Here is a 15,374-nt window from a genome sequence, read left to right as displayed (position 1 = left end):
CAGAAGTCCTGGAGGCTGCAGTAACATGTGGCCGTGTGTTTACTGAGAGCCTGTTCTGTCTCCGTTTGATAAAGTGGCACACAGTGTAATTCTCCATCCAGGTCCTGACATTAATGAGTGGGTAGAAGCGCTTTTCACAGGCCCACTTTGCCAGTGGGGTTCGCAATGTACCAATTAGAAGGGAGACACCAAACAGCTTTGAGGTGACCGCTGGCCCAGTTTAATCATCACACTTAAGACACTGAAATCAAGTTTTCAAGTAGGGTGGCAATCAAGACAAAGAACGTATCTTTTTCTTCTTTTTTGTAAAAAAATATCTAAACTCAAATAAAAGGGAAATCTGGCTAAGTTTGCAGAGGAGATGAACAGTCTTTAAAGTCAAACTGAGGTGCTGACTAGGAAAGCAAGCTGGGGGGCTGGTACGCTGTACACTGTGGGGTCTTGGTTTACTTACCGTGTATGTTAAATGGAGTTTCACAAACATAGCGCATGTTCTCACACGGGGGTCATAATGCCACAGCTACATGAATAAACAAAATTTTATTTTTTATATGTGTGTGTGTGCACACACACATGTATATGTGTTCACACACTTGTGCGTGCAGATACACGTGCGTATGTATATATAAAGATTGGTGTCAGGTGCATTCCTTAACTGGCCTCTATGTACTGTAGCAGGATCTCCGGCTGAACCCAGACCTCACTGATTCAACTAGTCTAGTTAACCAGTTAACCAGAGTGCTCTAGGGCAGCAGCACTCAAGGTGGGACTCGAGTCCACAGCGCCCTCACAGGGTCACCTAAGACCATCAGAAAACACATATTTACGTTACGATTCACAGCAGCCGCAAAATTACAGGTAAGAAGCAGCAACGAAAATAATGGTTTTATAGTTGGGAGTCACCACAACATGAGGAGTTGTATTAAAGGGTCGTGCATTAGGAAGCCTGAGAACCACTGTCCAGGACTTCCCGGCTTCTTCCTCCCGTGCACTGGAATGACAGGGAAGCCACCACATCCACTCCACTTTTACATGGGTTTGGGGGACCTGCACAGCAGCCCTCACGGTTGTACAACAAGAGCTTTGCCCCTGAACTGTCTCCCCAACGCCCATTCATTGTTCTTATAAAGGAAATGAACGCTACACTTAATAGCTTCCTTAGGTCCCAGAAGTACACATAAAACTCAGGGCCTGCTTGTGCCCTCTGATTTCTAGGTCATCTAACAAACATTCCATTCCACCACAGAAAAGCATCCTCTACGCTGGAGGAACAGAGCAGACACCTCCATCTGTCATGAGGACTGCAAAGAGCACAGTAACCCAGACGAGTCTACAGCTGAGTTTCTGCGTGCCTCCCGCCAGCGCTCATGGCTACTTCACAGCCCTGGATGTCCTCTGAACATGCTTCCACTCCATGGCTTTCCTGCAACCTGCATGGGGAGATGATGCAGTCAGAGGGATGCCTGTTCACCTGGCTCTGGACCACACCAGGGAAAGCTCTTGCTCCAGGTAGACCTAGGCCAGACTAAGACACACAGCAGCTCCTGGTTTAACACTAGAGAGCAAAACTAAAGCAAACCAAGCACATGGAAAACTGATCGCAGCCGCTGCAGGAACGCAGCCCGAGAAAGTGGGCGCTTTTCTCCTGAAATCTGTCCTCTGCTGGTCTACCCAGAGAGGTCATTAATCTCATAGGAACTATTGGATTATTTAAATGTCCTAGACAAGGAAAGGAGAGGCACTGGAGAAATGAAAAAAGGTAGGACACTTCCAAGTTTCTTGTCCCCAAGACGGAAGGCGGTCTATCCTACCTTTCAGCCCTTGCCAGCAGGTGTAATGGGTACCATAAAGAACCCGGTCAACAGAAGACAGGGAAGAGAAGGTACGAGATGCTCAAGGAAGGGGCACTGACCTACACATTCTCTAAAACAAACGGCAGTTCATCTTCTTTGTTTAGAAAGGAGAACTATACACACAATGCTTTGTATTGATTTTTTTCTGGGTGCTATTAAGAATTCTCTCAAGAAACAGAAGGGAAATAGAGCTGCTAGTCTCTCTTTGCCAGGAGTGGCTCTCAAGAGGAAAAAAGCCATCGGAGACATGCAGCTGGCTATACATTTGGCTCCTCAAGTGCCCAATCCCCAGGCGTTTTGATGAAATCAGAGATTGACTCGGCAGGCAGAATTTAAGCAGTTATCTCTTGAAAGGTGTAAATGCGTCTTTTCTCTGTGCCCGTCTCCTTCAGCCACACGGTACCAACTCCAAGAAATCAGTTAAAAGGGTGAAGATACCCTAAGACGCACAGGACAAAGGGAACGTGATTACAGACGCCACTTCAATCTAGACCTGAGGGCTACAAAGCCAAGCCTGGGAAGTAAGAAGAAATGATTGCAATGGGGGTGGGAGGCACGGGGAGAGACAATAAAAGGTGCCCTGTGGACTCTTGCCAGCTCCTGGTAGAACAAACACAAGTTTACTACTCCTGCAGGAGCCCAAGATGCCAAAAGCAGGAGAAGCAAATTCTAAAGAGCCAAGGGTGGGGCAGAGGAAAAGGAGGGTCCCCTTACAGATACACAGGAGACAGAGCATAGTGATTTCTGAAAGGTGCTGGCCTTGGCAGCCAGGCCACCACTGATCTTTGAGACAGTGGTTTACAGAAGCTCTTCACTTACCTGATAAACCTATGGGAAGTTTCAAACAAAGTGAGTCGGAACTGCATTTACTAGACCCAACTTACCAAGGCGCAGCACTGGCAACATGATAACACTATGAAGCCTCGGTGGCTGACTCTCACTCCTGTGACTGAATGCTCTGGGGCCACAGCTGCCACTATGGCCTGCAAGCCCCACACTCCGTCACCGGCTGAGGAAGACACACTCAAACCCCAACTACTGCTGCTGCTCAGCGCACACTGCTTTCCCTACTGCAGCGCTGCAAAGCCAAAGCCGGGAAGTCTTCATCAATGCCTGTCTGGGGCAGGTGACAGAGGGGAAAGGAAGCACATCCAGGAACATGGAGAACTGCTTGTGGGCAGGCACAGAGACGAGGAAGCACAGACTGACTTAATTTATGTATTTATTTTTCACATCACAGGTAAGAACTGAAGGACTGCAAACCTCTCTGAGACTCAAGCATTTCATGCTGAAAACGCCCTTGGTTACCTGATTCTCATATAAACCAATGAGATTTTCCTGTGCACGGAAGAACCCTTCCATTCTAACAGTGAGCAGATCCTCTCCTGGGGCAAGGGCACTCACAGACAAAAGCAGGGCAAAGGATGGCAGAGCTTCCTCCAGAGGCCAAGGGACTTAGGACCTAAGAGGGGGAGAGCAGTCACAGGAGACAGCAAGCAGGGCAAACCAAACATCAATATATAACTGCTTCCCAGGACACACCTAGAAATCGAAGCTAAAGGAATGGAACACTGCGCTTTTCAAGACAATGGGAGAGCCTATTTTTTTTTAAAGCATCTTTTATTTTTTCAGTACTCGCTGAACAGTAACACAAGCAAGCATCAGACAACACGAACAAGCATCAGACAACATGGAAGCCTTTACCCTCAGAAGCAAAGTCTGTTCAGCTGCAGCAGTGATGACTTCAGTTCTCCACTACATAGTGTGGTCTTTCCCTGTGGTCCCATGGCTCTCTCATCCCTGAGACATACCTGATTTGTGCTGGGCCCCAAAAGCCTTTGACCTGTTAGCATTACAACCTCAGGATAGGCGCCTGTCTCCTCTCCAGGGCCACCTCCCCTCAGATCAGGAAGGCACATGGTTGGCAGGTTACATGGGGCCCCCTAGAATCCCAGCCAAGTCTCCCTCCCAGGCTCTGCCTCAGACTGTGCACTGCTGTAAAATGGGTGACATTTTAGCATTCAGCAGTGACAACTTGAAAGGTGTCACCCTGTCCCCGTTGGAGAGTTTTCCAAGTTATAGGTCCACTAAGTGCCCAGTCAGAGTTAGACAGCCTACATTAAATACTAGATTAAATCACAGACCAATTCAAGACCCAGTACAAAAACCTGCAAGCATTTCTGGCTTCTGACTCGTTTCACTGAAAATGTGACAAGTCGGCTTTTGCTGCTGTGTTGTGCAATCTGTGTAAAAACTCTCCTCTTGCCACCAAGTGTGGCTAACACTCCTCTAGGGAACCGCTGACGACGGCGAGTAGAAAATGTTCCTGCTGCTTTTCTAAGATGCACAGAGGGCTGAGAATGCAGCTAGGGGGCCCAGTGACTGCTCAGCAGGCAGCGGACCTGGGTTTGGGGGGCTGCGGGGACAATTCAGTTGGTAAAGTACTTGACACATGAGTGTGAGGACCTGAGCTTAGATCCCCAGCTCCCACATAAAAGGCTGGGTGAGGTGGCATGCCCTGTCATCCCAAATCCCAGGGCTAAGGAGGCAAAGACCAGAGGTTCCTTGGGGCTTGCTGGTCAAACAGTCTAACCAAATCAGTAAATAGTAAGTTCAGTGCGGCCGACAACAGGCGCGCGCGCGCGCGCACACACACACACACACACACACACACACACGACAACCCTGTGTCCCATCTCCTATAACCGTCCCACCCAAAGAAAGAAAACACACTCTCCCCAGTTTTCCTTTTAATCTGAAAACAAAAGTTTAACTCATTCCATTTCAATTAAGACACTGGACTGCCTTAGAGGCCTTTTTAGAAGAACAAGGAAGCTGTGCGTGAAGCAGCGAGCAGGCAGAGTAGCCACAGCTAGCTGCCATGTGAGCAGAACCGCGAAGTGGAGGGTGACAGGCACAGTCACAGACATGTCCCTTCAACCATCATCCCCAAGACTCATCCAACCCAACGGACGAGGGATTTTTCGTTCTATCTTTCACCTTTTATTTATTTATTTATTTATTTATATTTATTTTTAGTTTCTTGAGACAGGGCTTCTCTGTGTAGCCCTGGCTGTCCTAGAATTCATTCTCTGGAACAGGCTGACCTCAAACTCACAGGGATCCACCTGTCTCTGTCTCCCGAGTACCGGGATTAAAGATGTGTGCGCCGCCACCATCACCTGGCTTCCACTTTTATTTTTATTTTAATCTTTGATAACTACTCTGCTGCTGGAAATACAGCAGAAGGTGACCTTGGCTAGTTACTTAATTCACACTTAGCAGTTCAATTTCTTTACTATAAAATGTGGGAGGAAAGATCTACTTCAGAGTCCAAGAATCAAATACGCTAGGGTAGGCAAAGCTCTCCGGGAAGTGTCTGACACACAGTAAGCATACAATAAATCTGAACCATGAAAATAATAATGCGTTATTAGCATCCATCAAAGCCAAACTGCATCACTAATTAGCAAAATGTCATCTATTAACTGGAAGCTTGGCACCCACTAATAAGTGGCTTATAATCCACAGGGCCAGTCATTAGGAACAGAGGAACACACCAGTGTGTCTGGCCAGTCTAGAGTACTAAAGTACTTGGACAACCAGCATCAGAAGTTGGAGAAACCCAGGTTGGACCAGACATCTCAGGCAAAGGAACCATCACTTCACTGGGGACAGTTTTCTGGGCAATGTGCCGAAAACCCTTAGGAGAAACGTTCAAGTCCAGGGTCACTCCTCAACTGTGAGAATTTGGTCTTTCTTGAGGGGAGTTGGGAAACGAATGGTGGATTGCGGACTAGAAAACCTCAAGGTGAAGGAGCGCTGAGTTCAGGAATGCAGGGCAGGAAGAACCAGGGTGAACAGAGAAGATGGCTCCAGTCACATGGGATGGGGAAGCTGGCAAAGCCAAGTGGAGCAAGCAAGCCCCTTTGTGGGGTGGGAGGAAGGAGACAGAAATGGCGTGAACTCTGGCCAGAGAGATCCCTCCTTTGCCATGTCTCACTGCCCTAGGGGAGCCTACAGCAGTTCTCTCCTTGCTGAAGCAGGGAGAGCCCAATTCCACCAGCTGCCGCTTTCCAGAGAATGTAGGCAGATTTGCAAATCTGAATTCAGTTCACTGAATGGCATGGTGCTGTGGGCCATGACACACAGATACAGGATATGGAGACTGGACTGAAAAATGACCTGGGCACCGTGTGACTGTTTTTTTTTTTATTTTTAATTAAAAACTGAAAAATTTAAGGGGGACATATGTGCTTGAATCTTAAAGACACCCAACTTTGTGAAATGGCAAGTATTTCCCAGCTGGCAGTGGGGGAAGGAGGGGATTTTTCTGGCCTGCAGGCTGTACAGACCATAACAGCAGGAAGCAGGGGCAGGAACTGCAGCTGAGACCATGTAGGACACTAATTACTGACTTGCTCCCCTACCTTTCTTGTACAGCCCAGGCCTACCTATTTAAGGATGGTACCATCCATGGCAGGCTGAACCCTCCCATCGCAACAGTCAAGAAAAATGCCCCCACAAACTTATCCATGGGCCAATCTGATGCAAGCAATTCCCTAGCTGAGGTCCCCTTTTCCCAGGTAACTAGTGTATGTCAAGTTGGTAGAGACTAACCAGGGCAATGAGCATATTAGAAACAGTACATGTTTGTGTGTTCTCCTTTGCGTTCTCTGTGTGTTTGTGTGTGTGTATGTGTTTACATATGTAGATGGGTGTTGAGTGCCTATGGAGGCCAGAAGTCTTCTGACCCTGTTAGACTGGCTCACCAGCAAAACCCCTGGATCCTGGCAACTCTACCTCCCCAGCTCTGGGATCGCAGGGTATACCCAGCTTTCTATGCATGTGGATGATCTGAACTCAGGTCCGCAGGCTTGCGTGGCACTTTACTGATGAGCCATTTCCCCAGCCCCATAAAACTACGTCCTCGGGGACAAAGTGTGTGGTTACACCTCAGAGAGGTTAGGAACTTAAGATGACTTTGAGAGCCAGCTGTGGTGGTTTTATCCCACACCTTTAATTCCAGCACTCTGGAGGCAGACAGGAGGATCCCTAAATTCAAGGCTAGCCTGGTCTATAGAGAGAGTTACAGGACAACCAGGAAAGAAACCCTGCCTCGAAAAACAAAAGAAAACATAAAGCTGAATTTGAGACACAGTCGTCCCTCCCAAGGAAACCCAATCACTTAGTATATATAACTGACAAATTCCACAATGCAAAGAAACACTCTCCACCTCACAGCGTTCAAGCAGAAACGAGACTTTGGCTGAGCCCTTGAAATGTTTCTCCAAATCAACAAAAGAAGTCTTATGTTCTTAGAGTTTTCCCTCTGCCCTGACTTTAGCAATGCCTAACGATATTCTCCTATTCACAATTTAGTTTTTTTCTTTGCTGTGTTAAAGCCAGCACTGATTATCAAAACTACCTGTCTGACTAATGTGCAGGATTTTTATTTCTTTGCCCCACCCCAAGATGTACTAGGCCATTTTTCCTTCGTGCCATGTTTTTCTCTAGTACAATCTTTTTCTTCCATTCCTTCTCATATTTTCACTGCAAATACACTGTTGAGCAGCGTCAGGACAAGCCACATTTCCTTAACATTGATTCTCTCTGAGGACCGAATGTGTTTTCTCCTTTTTTCTCTCACAAAAAGTTGGGATACCCATAGGTACACACCCTGTTCCAAGGCAGAAACACAGGAAGACACAGGAAGGGAAAGCTCTAGGAGCTACAGTCATCAGCATGTGAGGGCTGGTCACTAAGGCTGCTGATCTTGAGCCGAAATTACCTTTGTCTGCTCGCTGTCTGGGTCTTCAAGCCAAGCATAAGGATCACAGATTTTATGTCCATGATAATCCTGTACCTGCAAAAGACAAAATGAAGTCTTGAGTAATCAGTGCCCAAGACCAGTTAAAAATATATATTCTCCATGCGATGGAGAAACGGGAAAGGGCCAGACAATGATACTAATGGGCTCATTGGCAACACGTCTGCCCAAATTACCACATGAACCAAAGTTGGCAGCTTCTCAACGGTGTCAAGCCACTCTTCATGAAAAGAATGTTTTAGCAGGGGAGGAAAGAAAGATGAAAGGTCCGAATGGGAAAGGGCTCCGTCTTTACAACAGGGAACAAAGGCCGGCTGCTGGGCTAAAGAAACTCAAAACTGTGCGGCTGGGGTGAAGCACGGAAGGACACAATGCAGGGTGCACACCAGACGGTCACATCTGGAAGGAGTCACCACACACATCCGTCAGCTCCTGGTCACACTCAACTTGGCTAATGAAATCAGCTCCCTCCAACAGGGCATATGATCAGTTTTGCTTTTGGGTCTGAACTACTAAATGCAAGTTTCTAATTCATAGCATGGTTCTGCTCCCCGCTACAGAAGCTGGCCTACACACCATGGGTGTGCTCAAACCACAGCCTCTTTTGTACTGTTGTGAGATCATTTTTATCACCTATACACGGCACAAATGCCACCACACACACAGCACAAATGCCACCACACACACAGCACAAATGCCACCACACACATACACACAGCACAAATGCCACCACACACATACACACAGCACAAATGCCACCACACACACACACACACAGCACAAATGCCACCACACACACACACACAGCACAAATGCCACCACACACACACACACACAGCACAAATGCCACCACACACATACACACAGCACAAATGCCACCACACACACACACAGCACAAATGCCACCACACACACACACAGCACAAATGCCACCACACACACACACACAGCACAAATGCCACCACACACATACACACAGCACAAATGCCACCACACACACACACACAGTACAAATGCCACCACACACATACACACAGCACAAATGCCACCACACACACACACACACAGCACAAATGCCACCACACACACACACACAGCACAAATGCCACCACACACACACACAGCACAAATGCCACCACACACACACACACAGCACAAATGCCACCACACACACACACACAGCACAAATGCCACCACACACATACACACAGCACAAATGCCACCACACACACACACACAGCACAAATGCCACCACACACACACACACAGCACAAATGCCACCACACACACACACACAGCACAAATGCCACCACACACACACACAGCACAAATGCCACCACACACATACACACAGCACAAATGCCACCACACACACACACACAGCACAAATGCCACCACACACACACACAGCACAAATGCCACCACACACACACACACAGCACAAATGCCACCACACACATACACACAGCACAAATGCCACCACACACACACACACAGCACAAATGCCACCACACACACACACAGCACAAATGCCACCACACACACACAGCACAAATGCCACCACACACACGGCACAAATGCCACCACACAAACACACACACACACAGCACAAATGCCACCACACACACACACAGCACAAATGCCACTACACACACAGCACAAATGCCACCACACACACACACACACACAGTACAAATGCCACCACACACACAGTACAAATGCCACCACACACACAGTACATATGCCACCACACACACACACACACAGTACAAATGCCACCACACACACACACAGTACAAATGCCACCACACACACACACAGTACAAATGCCACCACACACACACACACACACACAGTACAAATGCCACCACACACACACACACACACACACACACGGCACAAATGCCACCACACACACGGCACAAATGCCACCATCACTTGGACACCTGAAGAAATGAAACTGCTGCATGTTTTCGGAGCCTTGTGGGAGGGAGCCTCTGGAACTCCTCAGATGCTTCTGACAGCACAAAGTCCAAGGCCTGGCCAACCCCAAGGACCAGAGAAGGGGACTGGAAGACACAAGCTTGCTCCCCATCATCTCCATGTGAGCATGCCTGAAGACACAATCCAAAGTAAAATGCATTACATAATCTCTCCACCTCAGGGTCAAGATGAATCCAATGAACTAAAACCTACCACTGTCAGCTTCTCCAGTCTGGTCTGAGGGTGACCCTAACCCTGGGTAAGACTTCTGGCATTGGGTGACCTCTCTCACGATGAATTTGTAACTTGTCTCCTTGCTTTATGACACAGTGCCAGAAGGCCAGGGCTATTCCCCAAGGAAGGCAAACTCTCCTGAAAGGGCACCTGAATGACCTTTCTAGTGCTCCTCCATACTCAGGGTCTCCTGCCCAGAGCCCTGGCTGTCTGCATTTCTCCCTATCTGGAGCCGCCTGAAAGAACTGGAGAATGCACACAAGAGGCTGGGTGAGCAGGAAGGTCTGGAAGGAGTTGTTATACAACCGACAGACCAGAGCAAGAGACCTAGAAACAGATTAAACCCGCTCCCCAAGCAAGGGTCTACATAAAACTGACTTTTCACCTTTATCACTCTCAATTTTGGCTGACCGCCACTCAGTGAAAGCATTTTAAGATCTTCTCGTCCACCAATCTTTCCCACATGGCACCTTGAGTGGCTATATAATAGGTTGATAGTAAAAACTTTCTCTCTGTTGTCAACACAGAAATCAGAGTTTGAGAGTCCTCTGAGGGGCTCTGGGCAGCACAGGACTGAGCAGCCCGCCTACAGCCATGCACATTCAGGGGCAGGGCTGTGACCAGCCAGCCAGCCCTCAGTAAAGACCAGTCTGAAAATGCCTGTGGGTATACCCCCAAATTAACTTTTCATAAGAAAGTACAAAAGTTAAGAAATGATAGCAGTCCCACACCTAGGAGAAAGTGTTTATTTATTGAGCATTTATCGACCATTCACGACTTTGCTACATAAAAAGGGGCAGATTTACTTTAAAAAGTTGTTGCTGGGCTGGGTGATGGTGGCGCACGCCTTTAATCCCAGCACTCGGGAGGCAGAGGCGGGCGGATCTCAGTGAGTTCGAGACCAGCTTGGTCTACATAGCTAGTTCCAGGACAGGCTCCAAAGCCACAGAGAAACCCTGTCTCGAAAAAACCAAAAAAAAAAAAAAAAAAAAAAAACAATAAAAAGTTGTTGCTGGGCGGTAGTGGTGCACGCCTTTAATCCCAGCACTAGGGAGGCAGAGGCAGGTGGATCTCTAATGAGTTCAAGGCCAGCCTGGTCTATAAGAGCTAGTTCAAGGACAGCTAGGACTTAGCTGCAAAATCTTGCCTCAGAAAACAAACAAAAAGAAAACAAACAACAACAACAAAAAAAAAAGCAAAAAAAGTTGTTGATATTTCCAGGTTACAGATTGCAAAACACAATTCAGAGAGGTTAGTAAGAACAGAGGTCAAATGGTTTACTCTGTACAGACAGGAGACTGTGAGTTCATAATACTCTGACAATACTCTACAGATTTGTTCCACACTAGTTCAACCAAGCCTGGCTGGGAGGTGGGGAAACTAAAGCCAGAGAGAGCTGAAGCAACCAGGGTCTGAGGGCTAACAAGTAGGGTGCAGCCTTTCTGTGGCCTAAGCCTGTGGACCTAACATTTCGTTGTGTACTTAACTAAGCCTGATTGATCAGGCGTAGCCCAGAAAGTACATGGCTGGACCCAGAGCATCACACGCCAGAGTGCTTCCCAAATCGCCCTCGACATGAAGTCAGCACCTGTATCTTCCCAGATCCAACACCACCTTCCGATGTTGGTTATCACACAGACATTAACCAAGACAAGAAACTATTCTCCAGGTGGCTCCCACTGTCGAACCCCAGGAGCCACAGTCCACAATGCCCTCTTCATTGCCCCCCCTTAATAAGACTATGCACCACAGAGTGATTTCACAGCCACACCCCTTGAACAGAACTTACATACATCCAGTTCATCACGATTTAATTCTGGAAGCCGTCCCTCACCTCCCCAAGGGGCTGTGAGAGCCTGGAGAAGACCCTGCACTGCTAAAGCTGTTCCACACCACACTGGGCTGCTTCTCTTATCCAGCTGCCTCAGAGCCTGTCTTTCCACGGGTGGTGTGGGCATGAGGGTCTTCCTGTTGCCCTACAAGTAAAAGCAACTTCATGGCTGTTCAGACTTACACAACTATGGCTCCATTTTAATCTCAGGTTCAAGAATGTCCTTTCTCCCTTTAGTCGGTCAACTCTCAGACTCAATTAGGAAATTATTTCCTCCTTCTAATAGAAATTCGCCCCACCCTTTTCTGTGTTCTCCTCTCGCCCAGCACCCTTCCATGAGGGCTTGTGTGTCCTGTAGCAAGCCTAAATTTCCTGACCTGTTAAATGAGAAACAGTGATATAGAAGAGTCAATGTCATTACATGAGAAGGGCCACACTTTCACATCTCTGCTCATGAAGACACAGGTCCACACACGGGCTTCACGCCAGCTACTCATATATGGGAAACTGATTAGCAGGGCTGAAAATGCTCAAGGGAGAGAAAGAACTACAGAAATTTCCAACGTTAAGTTTCAGGGACCAACCCCCCTTCCAAAAGCGACAGTGGAGCAAATGCATGAAGTCCCACCTGGGAGTTGGTACTAGACACCTCCTACAGCAGGAAAACACCTCCCATGTAGGCCATCAGGCCAACACAACAACTCCACGAAAGCCACAGGCTGCACCTGGCTCCTACTCCTTCACCAAGGCCACAGGCTTAGGGGTACCATGAGATCTTTAGTGAGAAGGAACTAGAGTGTATCAAATTCTAAATACCCTCTTTACAGTTGTGTGAAAACCTTTAGAAAACTTCACAAAATCCCTATTTGACCCTTTAGGGATTATTAAACTACAAGATTAGTACAGATTAAAGTAGAGAAGCATTAAGCAAGAACCAACACTATCCTCAACCCATCCCAAGGTTCAAAAAAAAAACAAAACAAAACAAAAAACCAAAAACCACTAAGACTGTATTTAGTAATACCACAAAATGGTAGTGGTTACATATACATATAATTCATATTATTGATAATATATTATATGTGTGTATATGTATATATGTACACACGCACATATATACACACATCTGAAAACCAAGAGTCAAGATTCTGAGTCAAGACAATTCCCCATCTTCCATGTGACCTACTGCAGAGCTAGGTTATCTGAATGGCAAGTCTTCCATCCATGAGCAAGTGAAGTCCCCTGTCAGCCCTAACAGTCCATGTAGGAGAAAGGAGACCTGTGACAGCTGTGAGCTTTGCCCTGATAGTGAGGGACACCCCCAGAACAGCATACAGGTTTTCTGGGAGCTAACCGGTCCCCTTCCTCATCCCACCAGGATCACTTTACTCCTACAGGCAACAGAAGCAGCCTTCCCCTGTAGGAAGAGGGTTTCGGGAATGGTTAAGACAAATTCAATAAGCAAGCAGCTGAACAGGCGAGAAACATGGTTACCAGATGGTCACTGGTGAGGGAAACATTGCAGCAGATACTTGAAGTTCACTTGAAAACAAGATGGTCCCACATTCAAGCCTTTACCTCAGTGTGCTTCAGAGTACACTTTCTGGCATAAACCGGATCAAAGTAAACAGAAAAAAAAAAGGCAACTGTATTATACAAAAATATTTCTACTATGATTCTATTTTAAGTAACCTGACAAATTGGCCTGTGAGTGCAGGAATCACAGCCATAATATTTGTTGGACCTAATCCACCTCTTCAATGCCAAATTTTTATACACAGGCGCGCGCGCGCGCACACACACACACACACACACACACACACACACGTGTTTGCCCAGAATTGTGAATTTCACTGTATCTGAAGTTCACCTGCAGCTTAGGTAAACAGTTATTCTTGGGGCAAAACTTACTCTGCCAAAGGCCTTCCCTGACCTAACTTCCTTTCTTAAGCAAACTTGGATGGTCTCAGCACACTGTAGCCTAGCCCCTGCTCCTTCCCCACCACTCTGTCTCCTCACTTGTACCCCAGCAACCAACGCCCAACACCCGACTCCGGGCTGGGCAGCCTTAAACCGGAATGAATGAGCTTCAATTCTAAGGACTTGCAAATTCCAAGTTCTCAAAGTTTGCTTTTGTTTTAAAATCTTACATCATTTCCCACGCGCGCACACCAGCATCCACTTTCTCCTACCACCATATTTAAGCCAGAAGGCTTGCCCTCCTAGAGACCCAGGGGTACATTCTGTGTCCCCTAGAGCACCAGGCGCCCATGCCTGCCGGTCTGCCCTAGGGGCCGGGCGGCGCTGACCACAGGCTCGCTCGGGCACGTGGGCCGAGGCCACCAGCCCGGTCCCGCGCTGGGAGGAGCCCCGCGACCCCAGCCGGCTCGGCAAACAAAGGCCGGGAAGCGGTGCGGGGTGCAGGGACGCTGGGCTGCGGGAGCCGAGCTGCGGGCGGCGCGGGCCCGGGGGCGCGGCGCGGGGCGAAAGGTGTACTCACGGAGGTCTCGTCCCGGTACACGTCGGGGTACTGGAAGGACAGCATGGCCGGGGCCGGGCGCGGGCTGCGGGCACTGCGGGCGAGGCTGGGCGCGGACTGCGGCGGAGGGCGGCGGGCGAGAGAGCGGGCGGGCGGGCAGCTGGAGGCCGGCGCGCACGGGCGGACTCGGCGGCGGGGCTGTACGCCAAGCAGGAAGACGCTGTCGGCGAGCCCGGGAGCCCCTCCCCGGCGGGCGGGCCCAAGCGGCGGCAAGAGGGAGAGGTGTCGCCGCGCGGGCGCCTGAGCGGGCGCACAGCTCCCTCTGCAGGCTCGCCGGCCGCGCCCGCGCCCTCGCCGCCAGGGTGCACGGAGGAGCACGCCCACGCCAGCTCGCCACGCCGCCCGGCGACCGGCCTCCCGCAGCCGCGCCCCTCGCCTTGCCTCTCTCCGCAGTGGCAAGGGAAACTTTGCCTCTTCCCCGGCCCTGGCCTCCTTTCCCTCGCCTGCCACTCTGGACTTGGAGGACGGTACGCTTCAAGGTGAAGGCAGCACACCTCCCTCCACCCCAGCCCTTGATGGGCACGGGGAGCCAGGCCTCCAGGCTGCGGAGGTCCTCTGGAGGTGTTGTCAGGACGATGGATGTACCTGTGTTGGAGATTTACAGACGGACAGGGAACGAGGTGGGAGGGCTGCTGGTTCTTTTGGGTCCCCTGCTTACCCTGCCTGGCTCCTCCCTTCTGACCCGGGTTTTGTATTCTGAGCACCAATGTTCCTGTGCTGGAAAGAGGCAAGACACCAGCCTGACCCATGAAAATTTAATAACTGCACTTCTTTACCCCTGGACTAACGATGGTTTGTGTTCGGGCCTCGATTTGTAGACTATCCAGAAGAGGCCTTTTAGCCCCAGTCCTCATAGTATGGGCACACGCCTTCTTACCAGTCCTGGGGAAGAAAGGGCCATCAGAAAAAGCCTGCCTTGTGGGAGACCTGGCTCTGGTGATTTCAACAGTCAAGACTCACTCTGTAAGCTAGCACTCCTGAACCCAGCCAGCAGGGACTACAGCTCCCGCCTTCTGTGAGTGCTTCTAAAAGATTATTCCAAGGACACTCCCAGACAACAAAGAGTTGTTACCTCATTAAACTTTGAAATGAAAACTGTTATTG

General features: G+C 49.0%; 1 protein-coding gene across 1 annotated transcript in view; it reads right to left on the bottom strand.

Moving 5' to 3' along the window:
• LOC121449983 (prolyl endopeptidase) overlaps positions 1-14,414 on the bottom strand; it is a 104,300-nt gene extending 89,886 nt beyond the window's left edge. Inside the window, exons 1-2 of the mRNA XM_041654631.1 lie at positions 14,232-14,414; positions 7,645-7,719 (exon numbers count right to left, since the gene is read on the bottom strand). Coding sequence (XP_041510565.1) covers positions 7,645-7,719; positions 14,232-14,276 — 120 coding nt within the window. The 5' untranslated portion in view covers positions 14,277-14,414. The remainder of the gene's footprint in view (positions 1-7,644; positions 7,720-14,231) is intronic.
• Between the last annotated feature and the right edge of the window lie 960 nt (positions 14,415-15,374).

The sequence above is a fragment of the Microtus oregoni genome, unplaced genomic scaffold (assembly GCF_018167655.1).
Source record: "Microtus oregoni isolate MIOR12 unplaced genomic scaffold, Mior012 000006F_ref0000085, whole genome shotgun sequence".
Taxonomy (NCBI): Eukaryota; Metazoa; Chordata; class Mammalia; order Rodentia; family Cricetidae; genus Microtus; species Microtus oregoni.
Note: the sequence above shows the minus strand (reverse complement) of the source record. Positions and strands in the feature narration are given on the sequence as shown.